The following is a 24,423-nucleotide window of genomic DNA, read 5'->3' as shown; positions in this document are numbered from 1 at the left end:
AAAAAAAAGGGGGAGGAGGAATTGGTTTTGGCTTTAAGACACCGGAACTTCCAAGGTTCCTGCAAAACCATTTGGAGGTTTTGCAAACCCTTAAAGTCATCAGCGCCCCACTGCGGAATTCAAAGCTCAGCTTGTCACAATTGTTAACACCTTCTTTGAACAGTCTTTTTATATTTGACAATTATTCTCTTCTGCGCCTCTGCCTCTTTTTTTTTTTTTTTTTTTTTTTTTTTTTGCGGGCAGGAAGGTTCTACTGTCTTGGTTTTAGGGAGTACCCTATACAACGAACAACCTCTCCGCGTGCCGCAACCGCAGGAAGATTTCCATCGCCTCCGCGGGTTTGCAGAGTGAGTAGATTTTGAGGCTTAGCGGGGCGCGGGGGAGGGGGGACGGAGAGTTAACAGTTTTGGAAGTCGCTAGGGGTTATATTGAAAGTTAACGCTTCAGGTTCTAGGTTGAGCACAATGACCGCCTCCTCCTGGGCAGCTGGTCGGAGGCGAGCGCGGAGGAGCTCCGCCTCTGGCTGCCTTGGGGGAACCCACCTTACCAGGGCGCAGAGACCGAATCTGGAGCCGCGTGCACGGGGGACCCCGCGTCCCGCCGAGCACCGGCCGCGTGTAGCCCTCTCCGACTGAGCTAAGAAGGGGGTGCTCCTCGCGGCCCTCTGGGGGAGCCCTCCCACTCTTTCCAACTTTCCCGGCCCTGGGGCCGGAGGAGGGCGCCTCTCCCGGCGGGTGCGCGCTCGGTACTTAAAGGCGGCTCCGTGGGGCCGGCGCTCGTCAGTCGGAGCGCGCAGCGGCGGCGGTGCACCGGGGAGCAAGGCGCGGCGGCGGCGAGGAGCAGGAGGAGGGGCATGGAGCCGCCGCGGGCCTGCTGAGTACCGGAGCGCGGGCAGCCGGCGGCACGGTGAGCGCGGGCCCGGCCAGCCGGCCACACCGGAGGGGCGGGCCGCGCCGCGCCGCGCGGGGGCTGCGCCGGGCTCCAGGGGTGCCGCTTGCCGAGCAAGGCGGACCCCCACCGGCTTCCCCCGCCGTGCGGGCGCCGCGTCCGGCGCCGGCAGGCCGGCTGAGGGCTGCAGTATCTCCAGGCTCCCGGGCGGTGGTTCCTGCAGCCCCCTCCCCACTGACCCCTCCTCCCATTCTTCCTCCATCCTCTCTTCCTCCAGCCTCTCCTCCCTTCCTCCCTTGCGGCTCCTGTTTTGTGAATGGATTAGGGGGCGGACGACGGTGCGGGGCACGAGGCTGGTTGGAGTCTCTCCCTCCCCCACTCCACCCTGGGGGTTCGCACCTGTCCGGCACCGAAATGCCCAGCGCCTTGGTCCCTGCGGGTCAGCCGGGCCACGGCCGCGTGTATCCTTGGGCCCGGCCTCCCTTTTCCTAGCAGGCGCGGGGGGGCGGGGGGTGGGGGGGTGGACGGCCGGCCAGGCGCAAGGGAAAGAGCCCCAGCCCCGCGCACAAGTTTCCATCCCGCCGAGTGTGGGCCTCGTAGCAGGGCACACCTGTCAGCTGGAGAGGCTGCACACTGGCAGCCCCGCAAAGTTTCGGGTGTAAATTGGCGGCGTGCGTCCTTGGCTGAGGATTTTCTCCTTCCGTCATCTGGTGTGTGGGGGGGAGAAGTGTTCTAGGGAGCTCCCCCCAACCTCGTGTCCTTGAAGCCGAGTGCGCATTATACTAGGGGGACCGAGCTCTAGCGGATCCCTTCTGAGCGAAATGGGGGTGGATGAGAGGCGATCTAGGCTACCCTTCGCCCGCTTGGGTTGGCACGGCCCCCTGTCTGGGCAGGGGCGCCCCTTCCAGAGACCGCACCAGCACCTGATTGCTCGTGGGGTCTTTGGCTGTGGAACCTTATTGGCCCTCGGTGGGGTAGGGGTGCCAGGGTAGTGCCTCCAATTCGTGTGCGGGGTTGGGGGTCCTGCCCGGGAAGGGAAGCGGCCGGCGACATCGGAGATGCTGCCTTTGTCTGCAGGCACACTTTGCCAAGGTAACTGGGGCCCAGAGGAGATGAGCGGGGCCCGGTCCGACTGATTTCTTGGGTTTTCCGTTCCTTCCCCGCTGAGTCGTGGGAAACCGGCACGTGGGTGTGGCCGGCGCCGCCTGTGCCAGAAGGCGAGGCTCAGGCGGGGGTGAGAAGCCTGGCGAGTGCCTTCCCGGCTGCATTAACCTGGTGGGCACCGCCTCCGGCATTGCACCGAGGCGGGGCGCCAGCACCCGGCAGGTTGCTGGGCTGGCCTCGGCGCCCCCTGCCCTTTCCTGCGGCGCAGGTGGGCGGCGGTGCCCAGAGGCGCCCCTTTGGCATGTAAAGTCTAGAGGGCGACGGGGACCCTTCTGGAGTAGGTGCAGCCCCGGGGTTCCCCTGGGCAGCAGGCGCATGGCGGCGGGGTGGGGATGGGGGGCAGGGAAGACTGGGAGTCCTGCAGAGGAAGCAGGCTCCCAGGGATGGCGGGGCAGAGCGCCTGGAGCCCGCGCTTCCCGAGAAGGCGAGGCTGCCAACAGCACTTTCCGGACCGCAGCTGCTGGAATGCTGTTGGTGCCTGAATCTCAGACTGATTTAGGCAGTGACTGCGTGCTCCTTACCCGTCCTATGTGGCAGGTGGTAAGGGAACAGACACTGTTCCCCTGGCAAGAAGGTGCATTTGTGTTGGGAGTGGGGCTCAGGGGTTGGTCCCAATAAGATCCAGAGTTGGAGAAGGTTGGAAGTGAGACCCCGTTGTCTGTGGCGGGTGGGTGGTGTTGGAAATGGGATCCTCCAGATGAGGCTGGTGGCAAAGAGTAGATGGGGGAGGAGGCCTGGGTATGAATGGAGTGGGGGAGCTGTCCTCATCAGACCCTCCCCACTTCCCCGGCCTCCCCACTTCCCCGGCCTCCCCACTTGGATAGTCCATCGGGGCTGGAAGTGCTTCTAATTTCAGGCAAATTGTTTACCTGAGACCTACGGAGCCAGAAATCATTAGAACCCCTTCTTAGGCGGGGGACACCAAGTCTCAGACAACTTGGGCAAGGTCAGGCAGCCAGGAGGCGGTTGAGCTGTGTCTCAAGCACAAGTCTTCCGGTGCTGAGTCCTAGGCTCTTTTCATTAAAACACAGCTGTTCCCAACAGGGCGCTACTGGGAGCCCTGACTTAGTGCAGACCAAACCCGTCAGCATCTCCAGGAGTGGCAGGGCCTGTGGCTGAGCACAGAGATTCCGTGCGGGCACTAGGACCGAGTGGATGGGGCTTCCCAGGCCGCCCCCCCCCCCCCCAGGCTGCTGCAGTGGTGGCTGCAGTTCCCTCCGACGCCCTGACTGCTGGGCTTCCAGGAGAGCTGTCCACACCCCAACTCTCATTTCCTTTTCGTCCTTGTCTGCTTTTCCCTGGTTGCTTTCCCTTTCTTTCCTGCCTCTCAAGTAAATGAGAAAAAGGTGAGAAAGCAGAGAACACGGGGAACTTTGTCTGATTTTGCTGTTTGAAGAAAGGGAAGCTGCCTCCTCCACCTCTTTATGTTTCCTGCTCTTTCTCCTCTTTGCCTCTCCTACTTTTTCATGGGCCTCATTGGTGCTTGTGCTTTGCTTCCCCTCCCACTGTGCAGCTCCCTAGTGGGTACAGGGCAGGTAGAAGCTCTTGGCCACTGGCTACCTCCCTGGCCATCCTCCTCTTTGCTCTCCCTGGGCCTCTCGTGCTCAGAGCTGCCTCTGGCCTCAGGTTCCCCCCAACTGAAGCTTGCCTAGGAGAGCTTTGGGTCATGCACACCCCAGGACCGCCATCCACCAGGTGTGGATCACCTAGCTCTTTCTGGCTTTGGTTTGTCTAACAATAATAAATGCTACTCTAAATGCTTTACATATGTAATCCATTTAACTCTTAAAGATGCTACAAGGTAGAGCTGTAGTCCACACTTTACAGATGAGTTAACTAAGGGGCAGAACACAGTCACACAGACAGTGACAGAGCTGGGATTTGAACCCCAGTAGTTTGACTACCAAGTTGTACAAACAGTCTTAGTCATGCGCAGTCAGTGGCAGTGGTTTTTATTACTGGATCATTTCCCCACTTCTGGGCCAGGCCCAGAGAAAACACCCCCACTCCCATGGACTAGAAATGCTGCCTTCTGCCTGACTCCACACCTCCCTCCTCCCACCAGATGCCGGTGCAGCTGACGACAGCCCTGCGTGTGGTGGGCACCAGCCTGTTTGCCCTGGCAGTGCTGGGTGGCATCCTGGCGGCTTACGTGACAGGCTACCAGTTCATTCACACAGAGAAGCACTACCTGTCCTTCGGCCTGTACGGTGCCATCCTGGGCCTGCACCTGCTCATCCAGAGCCTGTTTGCCTTCCTGGAGCACCGGCGCATGCGGCGGGCGGGCCGGCCGCTGAAACTCGCCTCCCCGTTGCGCCGCTCGGTGGCACTGTGCATCGCGGCATACCAGGAGGACCCCGACTATTTGCGCAAGTGCCTGCGCTCCGCCCAGCGCATCGCCTTCCCTGACCTCAAGGTGGTCATGGTGGTGGATGGCAATCGCCAGGAGGACGCCTACATGCTGGACATCTTCCACGAGGTGCTAGGCGGCACTGAGCAAGCTGGCTTCTTTGTGTGGCGCAGCAACTTCCATGAGGCAGGTGAAGGGGAGACCGAGGCCAGCCTGCAGGAGGGCATGGACCGTGTGCGGGATGTGGTGAGAACCAGCACCTTCTCCTGCATCATGCAGAAGTGGGGAGGCAAGCGAGAGGTCATGTACACGGCTTTCAAGGCTCTTGGTGATTCAGTGGACTACATCCAGGTAAGCGTGCCTTCCCAGAAGCATGCAGACATGGGGCTGTGTCCGGCCAGCTGGGCCTATACTGTCCAGGGAGGTTAGGTCCAGTTTAGGTCTCTTGTGTTGAGCACACCCCTCCTCTGCGCTTCAGAAGGGCAACAAGACAGCTGCTGCTCGGAACAGCAGTCCTGGGGTCAGAAAGACCTGGGATGGGATCCTGGTTCTTCTGTTACTTAGCTCTGTGACTTTGGGCGGGTCTCTGGACTGGTATCCCACTACTAAGAAGAGCAGATCGGCGTGCGGTATTTACTGCATACCACACACCATTGCAGGAGCTTCAGAGACCATTCTTTTAATCCTCCTAGTATTCCTAGAGGATAAGTACTACTATTATTTCCACTCAAAGAAGGTGAACCTGAAGCACAGAGAGGGTAAGTAACTTGCCCAATCTCACACAGCACTAACATGCAAAGATAGGATTTGAACCTAGGCAGTCTGTCTCAAGTCTGCCCTTACCCGTTGTGCTATACTGCCTCGCCACTGGTAACATGGAGATGAGTCTCTCCATAAGAAGGTGTGGTGAAGAGTAAAATAAATCATGCTCCAAAGCACTCAAGTATTGTTTTAGTTATGGGCCAAAGGGTCCTTCTCTACCCCGTGTCAGATTTGCATTTGGGAGATGGAGAGACACGGCAGTGAGTCACCCCCCAGCTTAGTCCTTCAGCAGTCTCGGCAGGTCGGGATCCTGAACAGATTCAGTCTAGCTTCTGGTCAAAACTGTCATTGACGTTAGCCTGAAAATTTTATTAGGCTGATTACATAGCTCCGATTCTCAAGTAACAAAATGTAGAAAGAACTGACTGAAACCACACACATGTTGGTACCAAGTAGAAACTGCACCCAGAACCCCAGATTTTTGGTCCAGCATCCACACCGTCCGTTTCTCTGTTGCATTCCTTCTCTGCACATGCCAGAATAAATAGCGCCTGTCGTGGTAGCCCACCTATGTACCAACCCAGTCTTGGTGACAGCACATTGAGGACCCTGATATTGAAATGTTCTGTACTGTACCCACCTAAAACTAGCTTGCCACAGACATTTTGGCTTTGGCTTTTTTTGAAACTTGCATCCTCAAATGAGTTGGTACCTTGACTTCTTTCTGTCTTCCTAGGCCCAAGGACCTCCACGGCCTTGTAGGGAGGGCTGTTGAGGCATTTGATTCTGTAGTTCATCTAGAGTCAAGGGGCCTCTAAAGCTTTCCTGGAGACTCAGAGGACACAGGAAAAGCCCTTGAGACCTGGCACATGCTCAAACCACAGGGACATGGTCATCTGCTCCCTTGAAGCACAGAATTTCCCCAGACCTGCCACACATCTTCCTTTACTGACCATTACTTGTGTGTTCTGGTGGATCAGCGAATAGGCTCACACACCTGAGCCAGCCTTTCCCTTTATGGCTCTGGGCTCACTGCCTGGGGCAGCTTGGGCTTCAGTCACGTTTGGTGGATTCCAGCCTGTCTTCCAACAGCCCTTCTACTGGTGGGTCTTTCCCCAAGGGAGACGGCCCTGCCTCAGCCAGGGGGAAACCCAGGCAGGCAGGAGCTCTACTCTAACCCTGCTCTGCTCGAAAGACCTCCCTGGAGTGAAGGAAGCTGAGCAGCATGAAGAATGCGTTAGGGTCAGGGGAGGAAGTGGTCTTGAGATGGGCAGTCCTGGAAAACTTGGCCTGTAAAGTTCAGGAAGTGCTGGGAGTCCAGCACAAGGTTGGTGAGGAGGTAGGAGGGAGCAGGTGTGATGGCTCTGCCTGGATCCCCCTCCACCTTTAGCTGCTGGTCTGTAGCCAGCACGTCTTCCAGCAGGGTCGGGGCATGGGGTGGGAGGGCAGCCCCCTTCCCGCAGGATTAGCAACTTTAGTAAGAGGATTTTAGGCTTTTGGAAAGCCGAGTATAGGCTCATCTGTGGGTATTGCTCTTTGCTCTGTTGTTCTGCCAGTGGTTATCTGGGCTCTGTGTAATTTTCTAGAAAATAGACAAGGAGTCAGCCACCTGGGTGAGAGTTCACAGCTCAGATTCAACTACTAATGGAGCCACCTGTTAGAATCAGACCATGAGTTCTCCCCAGGGAATGTGGACAAGTGGGCAGGATTTGATCTAGGCCCTGATTGGAGGCAGCAGCTGCCAGCCTCCACGCTCATCCAGAGTATATAAAGTCCAGGTGTCGTGTCAGGATGGCCAAGTGGTGTCAGGCGCCAGACTCCAGCTCCTGCTTCCCAGAGAAGAATGCAGGTGAGGGCAGCCCTTAAACATACTGCGCCCTGACCTCAGAGACTTGGCCAAAGGAGCACAGAAGGCCTCGCAGCCCTATTAGTGGGGGGCCTATGACTGGGTAGATGCATCCTGCTCTTGGGCTGTAGGTTGTCCAAAACTGGTACCAGAGGCTGAAACTGGGAAGACCTCGTTAAGAATCCTAGGAGAGCGCTTCGGGCAGTAGCCTCTGGCAAGAGCCATTTCTTGGCCTAATGTGGAGGGTCTGCCTGCCCTGGCCTAGCTACTGTACTGTCAACTGATTTCAATAATGTGTTCCTCCTTTTTTCCCAGGAACTCCAGGGAAATGTCTGGCGACCATTTTTGTGGAGCCTGTCTCTGTAGAAGCTAAAAACTTGCCCAGTGCTAAGCCCTTTTCCCTTTCCAGGCCTGGCACCAAGTCTCCCGGGTTTGTCTCTCAGCCCAGTGGCTGTCAAACCTGGTATCTAAAGTCTCCTTTTCCTAATTTTTGTTATTCGCCGCACCTCTTTGCATTTAGCATAGATCTCTTTGCTGGTAGCTGGAAGTGAATCCTAGGAGAGGCGGCTATGTCCCTGCAGCAGTGAGCAGCATGTGGTATGCATAGGCCTGAGGTCAAAATGGGCTGATAATGCACTCCTCCCTCTACAGGTGTGCGACTCTGACACCGTGCTGGATCCAGCCTGCACCATCGAGATGCTTCGAGTCCTGGAGGAGGACCCCCAAGTAGGGGGAGTTGGAGGAGATGTACAAGTAAGAAGTAATCAGGGACTCCTGGGGGGTAGAGCCTAGACTCTTCTTCCTAATGCAGTGAATACGCCTGGAAAATGAGCGTCTTGAATGTCTAGTATTTTGGAAGTGTGTGGGGGGAAGGGTTCTTCTTTGACAGTTTTCACTAGTATCAAAGAACTCACTTGCTACCCCATCCCTATCCTGCTCTTTTTCAACCTGAGGAAAAAGGAAATCACTAAAGGTATGTAGAGAGCCTATGCTGATGGGAGGAGCTCAGTATCCTGAGGCTACTGATCACGGAGGGTGCTGCTTTTTTGGGGCACTGGCGCAGCAAGCGCCTCCAAAGTTGGACCCTTCAGAAAACCCTTGTTCTTCAGGAAGTTGCCCTGAATGGTTAAGAACAGGGCAGTATGGTTAAGAATAAGGGGCCACATCTTCCTCCAGAGGGTACTGCTGGTAACACACCAAGTCTTCCTGAGAAGCTTTCCGAGTGCAGAAGGGTCAGGATAGGGGGCTGGGGTGATGAGCTGCATCTTCAAGCCCTTCTCTCTGCCACCATCCAGGTTGTTTGCTGAGATGGAAGGTGGCTTTCACTGTTAGAGCAACTTCACTGGGCCAGTCAGTGCACACCACAGTGAGAGTGACTGGGTGTGGTTGGCTCCTCCGAGCCTCAGGTTTTCTAGCTTTGGCTGGGTTAGGACTGATGGCCAGGAGTTTGAGCGATGGGATTCAGAACTCAGGGTAAGGAGGCTTCATGGTTTCTGCTGTCTGTCTCCTGGGGCTCAAGTCCTCAGGTGAGGAGGCCCAGCATCTCCGGTTCCCTTGCAGATCCTCAACAAGTATGACTCGTGGATCTCCTTCCTGAGCAGTGTGCGGTACTGGATGGCCTTCAACGTGGAGCGGGCCTGCCAGTCCTACTTCGGCTGCGTGCAGTGTATTAGTGGGCCTTTGGGCATGTACCGCAACAGCCTCCTCCAGCAATTCCTGGAGGACTGGTACCATCAGAAGTTCCTGGGCAGCAAGTGCAGCTTCGGAGATGACCGCCACCTCACCAACCGAGTCCTGAGCCTCGGCTACCGGACTAAGTATACAGCACGTTCCAAGTGCCTCACAGAGACTCCCACCAAGTACCTCCGGTGGCTCAACCAGCAGACCCGCTGGAGCAAGTCTTACTTCCGAGAGTGGCTCTACAACTCACTGTGGTTCCATAAGCACCACCTCTGGATGACCTACGAATCAGTGGTCACAGGTTTCTTCCCCTTCTTCCTCATTGCCACAGTCATACAGCTTTTCTACAGAGGCCGCATCTGGAATATTCTCCTCTTCCTGCTGACGGTGCAGCTGGTGGGCATTATCAAGGCTACCTATGCCTGCTTCCTTCGGGGCAATGCAGAAATGATCTTCATGTCCCTCTATTCCCTTTTGTATATGTCCAGCCTCCTGCCGGCCAAGATCTTTGCCATCGCTACCATCAACAAGTCTGGCTGGGGCACCTCTGGCCGAAAAACCATCGTGGTGAACTTCATTGGCCTCATCCCTGTGTCCATCTGGGTGGCAGTCCTTCTAGGGGGACTGGCCTACACAGCGTATTGCCAGGATCTGTTCAGTGAGACAGAGCTAGCCTTCCTGGTCTCTGGGGCCATCCTGTATGGCTGCTACTGGGTAGCCCTCCTCATGTTGTATCTGGCCATCATCGCCCGGCGATGTGGGAAGAAGCCAGAGCAGTACAGCTTAGCTTATGCTGAGGTGTGACATGGCCCCCAAGCAGAGTGGGAAAAGTGCAATGGGTAAGGGAGGGAAGGGGAATGGAAGAGAAAAGATGGGGTGGGAGGGAGGAGGGAGTGCTGTTTTAGTTCGTCAATGGTCCAAAGGACAAATCTGAAGTGCAAAGAATGGTGACTGTACTATGGCCTGGGGCAGTTCTGCTTAGAGGCAACACCTTTCCAGCTCAGGGGGCGACTTGTTTTCATGCCGCCTGTCTGTTGGCCTCTGCGTGTGTCATGGCCTCTGGGAAAGATTCCACTTCCTGCCCCGGGATCCAAACGCAACCCAGAAGTGTGCTAAGACAATTAGTTCCAATCAGTGACAACTTCTGATAGGTAAGTGAGCAATGACAGCCTGCGGGAAGGGGTTCTCTTAGCCCATCTGAACACAACCAGAGGTGGTGGGAGAATTTGAGAGATCTGGGCTGGCTAGTATGTGTCCCCCACTCTCACCCCCAAATCTAGCTATCAATGCAATAAGACTGTGCCTGATACAAGGCCCAGAAGCCTGATCTTTGGGCATCAGAAAACAGGGTCCAGGAATGGTGCTTTATTACATGACATATTCCATTCCACATCTCAACATCCCAAGGATGAGCCAAACTAGCAGAGAGTTAGCACTGAACTCCTTTTAAGTGTGTATGTATATATACATAGATGTTAAAAATGAAAGTTTGCCAGGAGGAACAAAGATTGGTGGTTGTGCTAAAGGCCATGGCCTATATGGGGGCCTTAGGCTGAATGGAGCTCACCTGAAAACTGCCCGACATCTAGATGAGCTTGTCTGTGATCTCTGCTGGGGAGAGGAAAGGTTTTGGTCATCCACCAGGAAGATTAAACCCCAATGTGCTCAGAAAAGAAGTGAGGGCTTGGGTACCTGATCCTGCACACTCCTGAATTCCTCTCTCAAACTCAGCTCTGAGTCTAAGACAGCCTCCACTTGGCTTTCTTCAAGGTGATGCACCAAGTCACCTCGTCCACCTTCCTTCTCATTTGGTAAGTTTTTCAAGTAAGCAACTGAGGCAGAGTCTGGACTCTCATAGCCCCTCTACAATAAGCAACCGTGTCCTCAGCAGGTGGGGGGAAAAATGATTAGGAGCCTCTGACCAAATTAGCCACAATCTTGCAAGTGCTTATACAGATTCCTTAGCAGCTGGCTAAGGGTGCATGACTTTCAGGCTACAGATCTTGACAATCATGTCCAGTGAAAACCTTTTCAGCGTTCCCTAAGTGAAGCCTCCAATCCAAGCTGGTCATCTTTGAAACTGTCCATTCTCTTCAGTGGCTTCTCAAGGAGATTCTTACAGCGAAGTTGTGGATAGTCATTATTGCATTTGCTTCTTTCCAGAAACCAAACTCGGAGATGGAATTGGTTCCTAAATCCTAAGGTTCTTGTTTTCTCTCTCACGCCCCTTGAAGCTTTTATTTCTCTGCCCTTTTGGGGGGGGGGGTGCGGGGGGAGCAAGGGAAAGCATTTTCTAGACATTTGCAATCCACAGACAATTCTCAGCTCTTGAGTTTGAAACTGGGAATCTTGACTAAGCCTTTGACTTAGGGGTTGCTTGCTTGCAGGTGTACTTGTGCTCTACGAATGTCCATTCTTAGCAGGGCCTGCTAGCCCCTCAGAACCAGCACTGAAGTTGACAGGAGTTGAAGGGGCAAGACTCTAGTGTGCCCAGGTGCTTCCTACACAGGAACAAAGTGTGCTCTGAGCCACAGATTGGCAAACCCTGGTGCTTTCCTTCATCTCCCATGAACGCAAGGGTTTTCCAGGTGCAACCAACATCGCTACATCACACAGACCTCGAGCTTCTGAGAAGATTGCTGGCCGGTGTTGGGTCCAACCCATGAAGGCTGGGAAGAGGCAGCAGGCATTTGCTAAAGGCGGTTGTTCCAGGCTCTTGCGTGTTTTTGCTGGCCAAGTAAACTATTTTGAGCACTACAATGGAGGAAATCCGGTCAGCCAGCCAACTGCACAGCTCACACTTAACTAAGGGCTTGTTTTTCTTCAGCTTTTACTTGAAGGTTAATGTCGGATGGATTTCCAGATGGAGAACTGGTTGTCCTACCATCAGCTCTGCCTTGCACTGTGGTTTTCAACTTTGCTCAGAACAAGGGTAGGCAGGTACAAGTAGTGGGCTCACAACGTTTGACCTCGACTGGTTTTTCTAAGTTATTTTGTACATTTTTCAGCAGCGAAACCAAACTGGGTCTTCAGCTTTATCCCCGTTTCTTGCAAGGGAAGAGCCTTTATATACAACTGGACACATTTTGGTTTTTCCTCATTGAGAATTTTAAGCCTTTTGTATTCTTTCTACAATAATTTGTAAACATATTTATTTTTACTTTTTTTGTTGTTGTTGTTTTTGTTTTTTACTTTTCAGGTCAAAATTTTATACTGCACTTGTCAAAATAAAGATTCTCACATAATGCTGGTTATCTCTGGACTACTTCCTCCTTAAACTGGTTTATTCCATTTCCAAAGCGGTACTTGAGATAGAAATGGTTTTGTCAAGGTAGTTGCAGTGGAACTCAAAACAGGTAAGTGTTCACAGCTGCCTCTGGACCTGGGGAATACAGCAGGCCCACCTTACTGTTAACTGCACACCTACAACGGCCCAACTTTTGTTGAAGGTGGGCAAGGTCTCTGGTGAAATTACTGGCAGACAAGGGAGTCCTGGCTAAGGTAAAGGTCACTATTTCCTCCTTGAGTGACAGCATTTTATCTGGCAGATAATACAGGACTGTGGCCAGTCTATAACAATGAAAAGCACTGGGTAAAATTCCTTTCCTGTGGAAACAGGTAACTCAATGGAGTGACATTGGCAGCCCTCTCATCCCATTTATTAAAGAAACAGTAAGAAAAGATACAATGCAGGAAAAACACCAACCATCCTTTCACCTCAGGCTGAACGAAGCACAGTGATTTCTCCCCTTCATCCCCCCCACCCCCTACCCCAGTTCCCATATTCCCATTGACGTCAGTTTAAATTTTGAGGTTCTCTGATCGGGAGTACTAGTGGAGAGGGAATTAGGTGAGCGGTGGAGCCTTGATTCTGGCCTCCTCTGAGTCCCAGGAGAAGGAAGCTGCAGGCCCAGTTAATCAAGCAAAATTGTATTTGGTGGGTCTTTGAAGTGGTTGCCCACCTCCCTGTTCTGTGTTCAAGCCCTCAGGGAAAGGTATGGCAGTAGAGGATGACCAGGTCCAAGCTGCCCAGGGCAGAGCTGCTGAAGCATGGTCCGTTCACCATTGCAACAGTTCTAGAGAGCAGTGAGCTGATTCTCCAGTGGTGAGCAGAGGACTACATATGAATTGGGACCTGCAGGCCAATGTATCCCTGAGGAAAAGTCCACAAGAACAATTCAAGAAACTAGTAAGAAACAAGGGGCAGAAAGCTGTGGGACAAAAGCACAGCAGGCTTCTGGAGGGCTGGAGATCCTTTCTCTCAAGGTCAGGATCATTCCCACCTGCGGTAGTCCATCTCTCACAAGTAACATTTCGCCTTCAGTCAAGAAAGAAGCGGAGGAAAAAGATGGCTCATTTGAACTTGAGCCCCAGCTATGGTACTTCAGACTGTAGCTCCAGATCTACCCTTTTACCTAAAACACAGCTCCTGCCCAGAACCACGGTGCCTGGAAACCAGAGTGGTCCTAGAGAGAAAAGTGTTTAAGGGGGTAACATTCCATTTGGGTACATTGCAGCCATAGGACCCCCTGGTCTGGGGAAAGCAGCTGGGTTTGTGCCAGGGAGGTTCCCCACTCTAGGAAATGGGACCAAAGTCTTGCTCACAGGGCCATTCATCCTTGGAAAGGAAGCTGGGTTTAGACCCAGGGTCCCAGTTGGCCTTGCAAAAGGAGCTGGGTTGATGCCCACAGGGCCTGCTGGAGAAGAGCCGAGGGGCCCAGGAGCTGACCTGGGGAAAGTAACCTGACCAGGGCCTAATGGGCCAGTAGACCTTGGGAAGGCAGCAGGACTTGGGCCCTGCAAGCCACTGGCCCTTGGGAAGTTAGCTGGGTTGGGGCCTAGTGGCCCAGAGGTTCTTGGGAAAATTGCTGGACTTGAGCCCTGGAGGCCAGCAGACCTCTGGAAGGTAGCTGGATTTGAAGCCAATGTGCCAGAAGACTGAGAAAAGGCAGCTGGATTCAGCCCTCCTGAACCGGTCCCCCTTGGAAAGGGACTGGCATTTACTCCCATGGGCCCAGCTGGCCTTGAAAAATGAGCTGAATTAGGGCCTATGGGGCCAGGAGCTCTGGACATGGGAGATGGATTTGGCCCTGGAAGGCCAATTCCCCGAGAACCAGGACCCGAGTTTGGGCCCATGGGGCCAGGTACTCTTGCCATAGAGGATGGGCTTGTGCCCATGTTTCCAGAAGCCTGTGAGAAAGCAGCTGAATTTGCTCCTAATAGACCTGCTGCTCTTAAAATGGGGGCAAGATCTAGGCCTTGAGGTCCAGCCATCCTTAAGTTAAGACCAGATCCCGTGCCCAGGAGGCCACCTGCTCTGGTGTCCAGATTTGGGCCTGGTCCCAGGCCACCTGCCCTTGGGTTGGGCCCAAGGCCTGGGCCCAGGCTATTTGCTCTTGGGTTGGGCCCAAGGCCAGGGCCTGGAAACATACCTGATCTCGGGGCAGGGTTTGTACCAACGAAGCCTGATCTCAGATTGGGACTGGGTCCTGGTCCCAGGCCAACAGGCCTAGGATTAGGAGGACCATTCCCAGAAGGCAACAGGACACCTGCTCTCAGGTTGGGCCCAGATCCAGGGCCCATGGGGCCGCCACTTCTGGGGTCAGGACCTGTTCCCAGGAGACCACCTGCCCTTGGGTTGGACATAGGACCTGGCCCCGGGAGACCCCCTAACCTTGGATTAGACAGAGGCCCTGGGCCTGGTAGAGCCCCTGCCCTTGGGTTTAGAGATGGGCCTGGGCCTGGACCTGGGCCCAAGAGGCCACCAGGCCTTGGGAAAGAAACTGCACCTGTGCCAGTGGGATTCATCCCTCTTGGAAAAGAAGCCATGCCTGGGTCACGAGCACCAGCAGGGAAAGGTGCTGGATTTGAAGCCAATGAGCCTGATGAAGTTGGAAAAGGCGATGGGTTCCTTGGAAATGGGGCCAGATTTCCACCAAGAGAACCAGTTGCCATAAGGAAGGGATCAGAGTTCATGCCCAGCGGGTGACCTGTGTTTAGGACAGGACCCCCCTGTGGTCCCAAAGAACCGTCGAGTCGTCCTCGAGGTGGCAACTGAGCACGAGTCCAAGGAGATGGCCGCTCTCTAGGGAAAATCCGGGGTTCTTTCATACTTTCTTGGGGACGTTGGTGATAATGGGCTTGGGGCGAGTTTTGAAAAGGATCTTGTTTTTGATGAGTGCTGTCACCAGGTACCGGGTGCCAGTCTTGCAGCCAAGCTCATCACAGTCCTGCTCCCCAGGAGTGTGTTTGACAAGGACGGCAAAAGGTTTCTCCAGGTGGATGATTTTTCCATACAGGATATGATGCCCCACGATCAGCACAGGGATTCCCTTTAGCAGAACAAGAACGAAACGCCTAAGGTTCAGGGCAAGGTCATAACACTCAGGTGCCTTCTAGAGATGCTCTTGGAAGGCAATGCTGGCACCTCCACTCCCTGGTTTGGCTCTAACAATACTGAAGAGCCACACCAGGCAACCACCCTCATGCCCTTTTTACTCTTTCTAACCCCAGGTAAGAGAATTTCCATTTTTTAGAACAGTGACTTTTCCAGCTTCCCCAAAGCTAAATTTCCCTGCTATTGCAGGGGTTGGGGGAAAACAAGCAGATACATTAGATTAGCTAGACCTCGAATAACAAACCTGAGGGCAGTCCTCACTCTGGGTCCTGGGAGCACCACCTTGGTGTAGCTTGCTTTCCTGAGGCATTAGGCAGGGAAAGAAAAGTCCCCTCACCTCAGTGGTGTAATGTAGGTCTCCCAGGAGGTTTCCAGCTAATCCAGTGCTGTAGCGAGCCTCGATCTCCCCCTGTAGCTCCATCAGCACCCATTCTGCCAGGCCTCCAGCCCCAGCACTGCAAGCAAAGGGCTGGCGGTTACAATATTTTTGAGGGGTGAAGGATGAATAGTGTCCTACACCACCATTCAAGGCCCAAAAGAACTTTGTTGAGCATAAGTTCTTGGGAAATTAGGCAGTGCCAGGCACTGAACTAGAGACTGAAATGCAAGGACGTGTGCAAGATGCACCTGAGAACCCCAATTCTTTCAGGAAAATGTCAAACCTACAGAACCCTAATCATTCAAGCTAAACAAAAGAAGTCTCAAAATGTACTCACCTGGAAATAACAATTTGCACCATGAGCTTTCCGTCTTTAAAAAGCAACTGAAAATAAGCTGTAGAGGAAAAAAAATTTTAGGACAATAATAATGATAGCTAACATATATCACGTACTATATGTGAGGCATTTTTCTAAGTGCTTTAGACAAATTTTATTTCACTCCCCTAACAACTCTTTTAAGATGTAAATCTTTTTGAGTTGACACCGTACATGTAACATTGCTTAAGACCACCAAAGGTCAACAATAGTGTGGAAAGTTAACACGTATTATACTTGTGTTCAAGGTCACATATTTACTAGTCAAAGAGCCAGAATTTGAACCCAAACATACACTAGAGCCCACACTGCTGACCACTATGCTAACTTGCCTTTCTCAAGGATGTTCTATTTTCTGTTCTGTTTTTTTTAATTTTTATTTTTGAGAGACAGAGTGTGAGTGGGAGAGGGGCAGAGAGAGGGAGATAGGATCCAAAGTGGGCTCTGTGCTGACAGCAGAGAGCCTGCCCGGTGCAGGGCTCAAACTCATGAACGCAAGATCCTGACCTCAGCCAAAGTCGGACACTTGAAGTCAGACTGAGGCACCCCTAGTCTGCATGTTTCTTAAGAAATTAAAGAATTCATTTAGATTCTACATTTTCCTTTGGTGATGATATACACTTCATGTCTAACACTTTGGTTATGTTTCAAGGTTCAAAAGACCTTCTTTAACAAAAGCCAAGAAACGAAAAAGTCCTTCAGACAACTTTAGTGAATGGTAAGCTGATTTCTAACATGACTCTCATCATACGCCTTGACCATCTTTCACTTTGGTACTAAAATACCCTGATACTCCATCAACTTTCCTTTTATACAACAGTACCACCTGGTGGCAAGTTTGTGGTACTCTAAAAGAATGGGTTAAAATGCATTTTTGCCTGAAACAACTATCTTCACTTGTCTTTCTAGAAAGGATACATTCCTGGGGGGTTAGGGGGATAGGGAGAATTTAAACTACGGGTTCTGTATAAGTCCTTCCAATGAATTGCTAGAACTTAGCGGAAAGTTAGTAGTCTAGTGTTTACCAGTTGTAGTACGGCAGGTTAATAGGTGTAATTGTGCTCAAGGTTAGCAAACAACAGATTAATTTATGTGCTGCTGAAGCAAGCACGTGCAAACACCAGATTAAAAAGTTAAACAGGTTTCTTCACTGGTATGTTGACCTTCATTTTGGATCTTCAGGGAAAAGTATGTTGCCAAAAGCCTTCCAGGACAGCAGAACCTCTACTCTTGAGCACCAAACACTTTGGGAACATAAGGTCAGTCAATTCACTGGTCTTAAATTCAGATATAAACGGTAGCTAATATTTATTGAATTTGTATTACGAATCAGATGCTGTTCACACATAAGAACCTAGGCCTCGTGACTTTATGCTACACCCATCATAATCAATATGCTCCCAAAGGAGAAAACCAAGTATCGGTGAGAATGAAAAGGCACCAAAGCATCAGGCAGGCACTGCATACGTGGAAGAGCTGATTAGAAGGGCAAGGGGGAATCAAGGAATCTCTGAGTAAGACAGACCTTCCACAGTAGCACCAGTTGTGGCACTGCTTGAGAACAAATACACCAGGCTCAAGGGCAAACGTCTTGTGACAAGATAAGGAGGCCCTACCACTACCACCCAGAATAACCAAAAGAACTGTTAAAATTCTTCTAAGGTTTCCTGAAGGAGAAAGGATTACAATTTAAAATCAGAAGACCTAAAGTCAGGTTCCAGCCTATAAGTGTAGAAACTCTTCACTGTGTCATCATACACAAGTCACTTAATGACTATGGGGCTAGCATCCAGATTATCTGACTCATTAGCCTACTTTGAAGACCACATATATGCACAAATGCTTTAAAGATAAATAGCTAGTTTTTTAGAGAAGGGAAAAAATAAATCAGTATTTCCACACTATAATTGTGACTGTAATTTAGAGAATGGTAGGTATACTTTAGCCATGAATCAAAAAAGACTTAGTAACTAGAAACTGAAGTTGGAAGGTTTCTAAAGGTTAATAAATGCATACAGATTAAAGGCTTCTTGTAACTAAGCTTTTGATGACTGATAACGCACTACATATTACTTGATGGGTCTATTTATAACAAAATATAGGTACTTTGAGAAACAATTACGTGTTCACACAGATACACAGATTCTAGGAAGACCACAGCAAGGAAGGAAATCAATCTTTAAGGTCTCTGGAAGCATGTTTGAGACAAGTACATATGGGCTGCAGAAATATTTTAAGTGTATCCCACATTTCCCGGAAAGTTTCCTGTTAGAACAGGAATTGACAACAGTGGCCTAAGTGGGCAAAGGAAAATAGATGCCTGATAGCTGGGCCGGAATACCTGTACCTGCGTACTAATCCCTGGTACTTGAGAGCACACGCAGCTTTACCCACTATGTAGGAAGCCCTGCCTCAGTAGATCTCCAGACACTGGCAGACATCCAGCAATGCTCCTGAAAATAAAAATTCCCTGGCCTACAGCTCCACCATCTTCACCATCCTGCTTCTGTACCTAGTCAGGCTGATAAAAATTTGTGCTAGTCCTACTGGGATGCTGCAGATGTGAACAGGAATGAAGTTCATTCCTACTTATAGGAAGTCTAGCTCATAGGAACCTATAGACTGGCCTGACTACATTTATGTACACGAGGATGTATTTACCAAGGTAGTAAGAAATGTAGGAGAGGGCATTCCTTTAGCAAATTTTAAAATTCTACTCTTTAAAAAAATTCATTTATTTTTGAGAGAGACAGAGACAGTGTGAGCAAGGAAGGGACAGAGAGAGGGGGAGAAAAAGAACTCCATCCTGCCAGCACAGAGCCCAATGTTGGGCTCAAACCCACGGAACTGTGAGATCATGACCTGAGCCAACAAGAGTTGGACTCTTAACTAAGCCACCCAAGTGCCCCTTAAAATTAGATTTTAAAATAGCCTATCAGAGTGCCTGAGTGGTTCAGTTGGACTCTTGATTTTTGGCTCAGGTCATCCTCCCAGGGTTGTGGGATCGAGCCCATTGGCTCTGTGCTGAGCATGAAGCCTGCTTAAGATTCTTTCTCTCTCTCTCTCTCCCCCCCACCCTCGCATTTTCTCAAATTAAAAAAAAAAAAAAAAAAAATTGGGGGCCTCTGGGTAGCTCGGTCAGTTGAGCATCACACTCTTAATTTTGGCTCAGGTCATGATCTGGAGGTTCGTGGGATCAAGCCCCGAGTCAGGCTCTGTGCAGATAGAGATTCTCTTGGGATTCTCTCTCTCCCTCCTTCTCTGCCCCTCTCCTACACACTCTCTCAAAATAAACATTTAAAAAAATGTTTTTAAATAGCCTATCACCTGAATTTTATTATTCCTTCCTTCTCTTGCTCCTTGAGATTACTCCTGTCTGCAACTGTTCTCAGGGTCAGAGCAGGCAGATCTACCTGGTACTTCATTGAGGACACACTTGATGGAGGCAACAGGGAATGTGTATTTCACTTAATGTGGAGTTGTCTAAAAAGGATCTGAGAACATGCAGCCCAATCTGTCCCTATTATACCCTTGACAATACGCAGGTAGTAGGAAAATGAAGAAGTGAAAAAGTATAATGCAAACCAAATCCTATTAGTAATAATAGATGTAACATTACAATAAATATTTCCTGTAGAACAAAACAAAAATTTCTGAGTCTTCAGTTTCAACTAATTCCAGCAATAAAGACAACTAGAACAATTTCTACATGTTTGTTTTAAAACACTGTGTAGAAATTGCAGATTTATCAAAAACAACATTTAAAGACACAGCCTGAAGAATACACTCTAGCAAATCATGAAACTAAAAGGAGTCAATGGAAGAGCTTGTTTGCCACCTCTTTCTCAACAGTATTGAGTTTAATCCCAGATCTGGCTAGGACCAACTAACTTACTTTGGTTTAAGAATAATAATTCTAAGTTGACAATATGTGTAACTGTAGAGCCAAGGAGAATTTTGTGATTCACTTTTTAAAAGATGTTTAATTCACTGTACTTCAGAGTGGAGCCTCAAAGGCTACAGCTAGAGTGTGGACCTGAAGAGATGGCAAAGTGAGGAGAAAACCCAACCTCTTTCCCCTGAAATGAATTATTTTGACCCCCCCCCCCACTCCCACATCTCAACAAAGGGGTATTTTTTTCTGCTTAATTTTTCTGGGCCTTCATATAGCTAAATAAACAATACATAATTCTGTATTCCTAGCTTAGTCAAGTGACTTTAGCTCCATGAAAGAAATTTTAAAAGCACTTTATACATTCTAATTAACTCTAATTTTTTCCCTTTAAAAAAAAAAAAGCCCTTTGTGGGGCTTAAAAATTTCTAGAAATGGCTTGCCCCAGATCATCCCCAGTCTTCAGATGTGAAGCTAGTCTGGAGATCCTGGGTAAAATCAACACACTATTGTTTCTCAGGAACAGTGGTCCAGATAATTTCGAGACCCCTGAACAAACTACAGCACAGCAAAGGAACCAGCATTCTTAAAACCAATCTGGAGCTAACATGGATCGCTACCCAAAATTCAAACGATTTAACTAGAACCAGACCAATCTGGGATGTACCTTATTTAGAACTATCATTTGACTTCTACCTCTATTTGAACTTAATTACTGGTAAAGTTATTATTAAAAACCTGAAAAATCAGAGTGCAAACACAGTTTAAGAGGAAAAAAAAAAATCCAGGCATTATGATACAAAAAGCTTAATTTCTCCCATAGCTAAACTTTTGTGGACACTTATCTGATTTTATCATTTAACTATGAAAACAACCCTAATGATGCACACACTTATTCCCATTTTATAGATGAAGAAACATGCTCAGAGAAACTAAAGGTTAAGTAACTGGTCACGCAGCTAGTAAGCGGTAGAGCTGGGATGTGAACCTTAACGCTTCCACAATATGGCCTCTCCAGCAGTCCTCTCCCACAGCCCCTTGAATACAGTACATCTATATCACTTCTGAGTGTTTTACAGATATTATTAGCCTTTCTCATGTCTACAACACACCAAGTAAGTAACCTACACAACTTGCAGCCAAAGCAGCTATTACATCTGTGGGGTAGGTAGTGGAAAACAAGCCTTTTTATCATATTCAATTGCTGAAATTTAGATTTTTGAAATCTCTAGAGATCTACTCAGTGTCACCTCCAGGATTCAAAATTTAGAAGGCAAAATGAGCCAAAAGAAGAGAGTACATTCTTTGTCACTGTGTTTCTTATACTTTGCTTTCTGAATTGTTAAACTGTTTTAAAATATTACTGCTGTCTTACAGAGAACTGAAAATGAACGAGCAATGAGCCTCATAATGATAACTGCCCCCAAAATACAAAGTGGTAGAACAAAGTGTGGTATAGATTTAACAGAACATATGGTTTTTACCCAAATAAGGGGACTCAAGGGTAATTACAAATTAAGTTTTACTAGAGCTAAGTAGTATTTTACAAATTTTCATTACACCTTTCAATGCAAGTTGTATGTTGTTTTTTTTAAAATAGGAAATAAAGGCTTAAACTTTACAGTTCTCAATATAAAAATTTTTGTTTTTTATTTAAAAAAACTAAATCCATGACACAAAGTGTTTTCAAATTGCTAGGCCAACACTTAGCATTTACCAAACTTTTATTTAGTCCCAGGAATGTTCTTTGTTTAGAAATGCTGTGAGAACTCAAGTTGTCGGACCTGGATTCTGTCACTTACCCTATATATGACGTGGGAGTAATCTAACTGTGTAAGTTTCAGTTTCCCCACCAACAAATGGGGCATAAGAAAGAACCTATCCCAAAGGATTGTTGTGAAAATTTAATGAGGTTATGAATGTAAAATCCTCAGAACAGCGACTAAGACGTGGTATGCCTTTAGGGTCAAACTATTTATTACGTGGGGAGGAATGTGACATTTTCTTAGTATATGTCCAAAATAATGTCTTAATACTATACTGTATAATTATTAATGTTTACAGTGGACTAAAACATCCAGAAAAGCAGCAGGTTATCAGAGTAAAACCAAGTTTACATAATGTGAGAACAATTCAACCAGGACAGTCAAGGTTCACCAAACTGCTTCAAGGATTAAGTTCTGAAAGGGTTTTTTTTGTTTTTTTTCCTCTAAAGATCACTATTTCTCTATGTGCCTTTCCATTAAACCAACAATTCAGGAAGTTGTCATATATGAATGCAGGTTATTTTTATTAACAGTGTCATTGTGGTTTGTGACTGAAGGAGATGGTCTAAGTTTCAAAGGGAAAATCTTGTCTCTTGACAGGCTTATGTCATTAACCGCTAAAATTCGGTTTCCAAATGAGAAGCTTGCTCCCCTCCAAAGAGGGGCTATGGAGGGTGGGTGGAAATGAATGCTTCCAAACTTTTCATTAGTGAAGAGTGTGTTCAAAAACATGTGTGGATACTATGCATACACGTGGTACTTTCCCATCACATTTTAGGATTCCCATGATGGAGGGAATCAGTTACTGGTATTTGTAGACAATGGGTGAAAAAGATGGCTTCAGTCGATCTGAGTTACTCCAGTTTTCTCCATCTTCTGCTACTCTGCAGCCCCATCTGAACCCTTCCTCCTCTTACTGTAACCCCCTATCTACCCCAAAGCCCATCCTTTCTAGCCCTGCTTGAAGTCTTACACTATCCGGGATTCTCCGCCCCCAACCGGCTCCCACTTTCTCCTCCCTCATCCCTGACCCCCTCCCATCCCTTCAGTTACAAACACTTCCTACGTCTAGTCCCGCCCACTTTCTGGGACTTCTCGATCCGCTTTCCCTCTCTTCCCCAACCCCCTCCAGTTCACCCCCAGACTTTCGGTGGGATCTCCTATCAACCTAATTAACCCTTTCTCCTACCTCCCAAGGAAAGTATTCTTTAAACTGCATTCCTCCACACCCCTCACTGGAGTGATCTTCCAAATTGTCCACCCTCCTCCCAAAGATTTCTCTTTACACGTCCTTCTACCACCCTCATTCTCCAGATCTTGCCCTGTTCCTTCTTCAATCTGAAGTGAGTGCTTAGCTACTCCAGGACCCCACCCCACTCTTCCCCAGTCTCTCACTCTGCCTACAAAGAACCTGGAGCACTCTTTCTTGCAACCACCCTCCCAATTACCTCTACCAGCAGCTTCCCCCCCCCACCGCGACTTAAAAATGTCCCCTCGAACAAGCCTCATAGTCCTACCCCCCCCCCCCAGTCCGCTTTCTGATATGCCCGCTACTTCCTGGGTTCCAGTTCTACCCCGCTCCCGCAAGCCTCACGTGCTGGACTCCCTCCCCACCCGGGGAAGAACCCCTTCCCGCACGTACCTCGAGGTTCCGGCCCGCGCCGCCCCCTTCTCCGTCCTCCGCCCGCGCTCGGCCACCCTTTCCGCCCTTCTCTCGCTCCGCCCCGCTCGCTCCCTTCCTTCCCTCCGCCTTCCGTCTCTACACCGCTCCCTTCCCCCACAATTCCCGGCCCTCCCACCCCGGGGGCTCCTCTGGGCTCGCCCCCACCTCTCCGCGGCTCTCTTCGCTCCCCTCCCCCTTCCCGGCCGCCCCTCCCCCGCCCGCGCTCCCCGCCCCTCGGCTCGCCATTCTTCTCCTCGAGCCGCGCGCCCCACCCGGCCCCAGCTCCCTAGCTTCCCGCTCCCTCGCACCCTCGCCCCCAACCCAGGCTCAGCCCTCAATCCCCGCGGCCTCCCGCGACCCCCGCCCGCGGCCTGACCTGCAATGGCGGCCGCCGAGCGCGGCGCCGCGCGGCCAACGGGCGACAACCGAACCTCCCGCCGCCGTCGCCGCCGCCGCGAGCACTGCCTGCGCACTTCCGGCCTTGCGCCGCGAGCACTTCCGGGGCAGAGCACGCGAGCGCGCGCGCACGTGGGGCCGCGGTAGAGAGAGACGAGCCCCCAGCCGTAGGTGAGTTGAGGAAGGGGTAAGTTTAGCAGCGGGAGAGAAAGAAATTTGAGGGGCTGCGGCCTGCTCTTGGCAAACGCCGGCGGAGCTCGCTGTCCCCCCTGTGCCGTGGGTGGGTGGGTGCTACTCGTAGATTCCCGGAGAGAGAAGGGGCGGCGGAGTTCTAGCGCGCACTTCAGACGCCTTCTTAGCTGGGCCGGGCCCGGCGGAACGCGCCTGTTCTGCCCGCGCGTTCCTAACCTTGAAGAAAGACGAGCGAGCGGCGAACCAGACCCGGCCCCTGTCTTCACCGAGTGTGATTGTTGGCGGCGGTGTGGAGGGGATAGTTGACACATGCCAAACTAAGTCCTGTCGCTTCTTTCCTTGAGGAGCTCTCGGTTCTGCCAGCCCCATAAGTCCCACTGTCAGTCACTACCTTAGCTTGAGTCTGTAATTTGTAAACTTAGAGTGCTATAAAGTTAGAAGTGTTTGCTAAAATGCAGATTCCTAGTCTACCTCCTTTCTCTCCTCAGCCAAGAGAGGAATTCTGGAGCTGTGGAGTAGGACCCAGAGTCCTGCATTTTTAAAAGCCGTTTTTCCATATGGTTTTGATGCAGAAATTCTGTGGACCGGGCTTTGAGAGACCCATTTAGGCTGTCAATATTTCTTGCTTTTTGCGAGTATTAGTGGTGTTTTCCAGGAGTACCTTAGTTTCTG

At 50.4% G+C, this 24,423-nt stretch overlaps 4 protein-coding genes across 6 annotated transcripts in view; 2 read left to right on the top strand and 2 right to left on the bottom strand.

Annotated features, from left to right (window-relative positions):
* The first annotated feature begins 242 nt into the window (after positions 1–242).
* HAS3 (hyaluronan synthase 3) lies at positions 243–12,780 on the top strand. Of its 3 annotated transcripts, none has more exons than XM_086689060.1 (4): positions 243–347; positions 4,118–4,753; positions 7,662–7,763; positions 8,571–11,935. In XM_086689060.1, exons 2-4 carry the CDS (start codon positions 4,118–4,120, stop codon positions 9,492–9,494), a joined length of 1,662 nt encoding a protein of 553 aa, XP_086545186.1. In that variant the 5' UTR covers positions 243–347; the 3' UTR covers positions 9,495–11,935. The 3 variants fall into 3 exon arrangements, with proteins under 3 accessions (XP_086545186.1, XP_086545185.1, XP_025776465.1); XM_086689059.1 differs by lacking the exon at positions 243–347 and adding an exon at positions 403–906; XM_025920680.2 differs by lacking the exons at positions 243–347; positions 8,571–11,935 and adding an exon at positions 12,673–12,780 and having other exon boundaries at positions 2,401–4,753.
* On the bottom strand, positions 12,328–14,801 carry DERPC (DERPC proline and glycine rich nuclear protein). The gene has a single exon (XM_025920555.2). It carries the CDS (start codon positions 14,799–14,801, stop codon positions 13,173–13,175), a length of 1,629 nt encoding a protein of 542 aa, XP_025776340.2. The 3' UTR covers positions 12,328–13,172.
* CHTF8 (chromosome transmission fidelity factor 8) lies at positions 14,798–23,614 on the bottom strand. The gene is made up of 4 exons (XM_025920774.2): positions 23,540–23,614; positions 15,804–15,861; positions 15,425–15,542; positions 14,798–15,022 (listed from the first exon to the last, which is right to left on the bottom strand). The coding sequence occupies exons 2-4, from the start codon at positions 15,824–15,826 to the stop codon at positions 14,798–14,800; spliced, it is 366 nt and encodes a 121-aa protein (XP_025776559.1). The 5' UTR covers positions 15,827–15,861; positions 23,540–23,614.
* UTP4 (UTP4 small subunit processome component) overlaps positions 23,586–24,423 on the top strand; it is a 32,038-nt gene continuing 31,200 nt past the window's right edge. Inside the window, exon 1 of the mRNA XM_025920642.2 lies at positions 23,586–23,730. The gene's annotated coding sequence lies outside the window, so the exon portion shown is untranslated. The remainder of the gene's footprint in view (positions 23,731–24,423) is intronic.

The sequence above is a fragment of the Puma concolor genome, chromosome E2 (genome assembly GCF_028749965.1).
Source record: "Puma concolor isolate L17-30 chromosome E2, mPumCon1.1.hap2, whole genome shotgun sequence".
In the NCBI taxonomy this organism is placed as follows: Eukaryota; Metazoa; Chordata; class Mammalia; order Carnivora; family Felidae; genus Puma; species Puma concolor.
The sequence above is the reverse complement of the archived record's forward strand: the minus strand, read 5'-3'. Positions and strand labels throughout refer to the sequence as shown.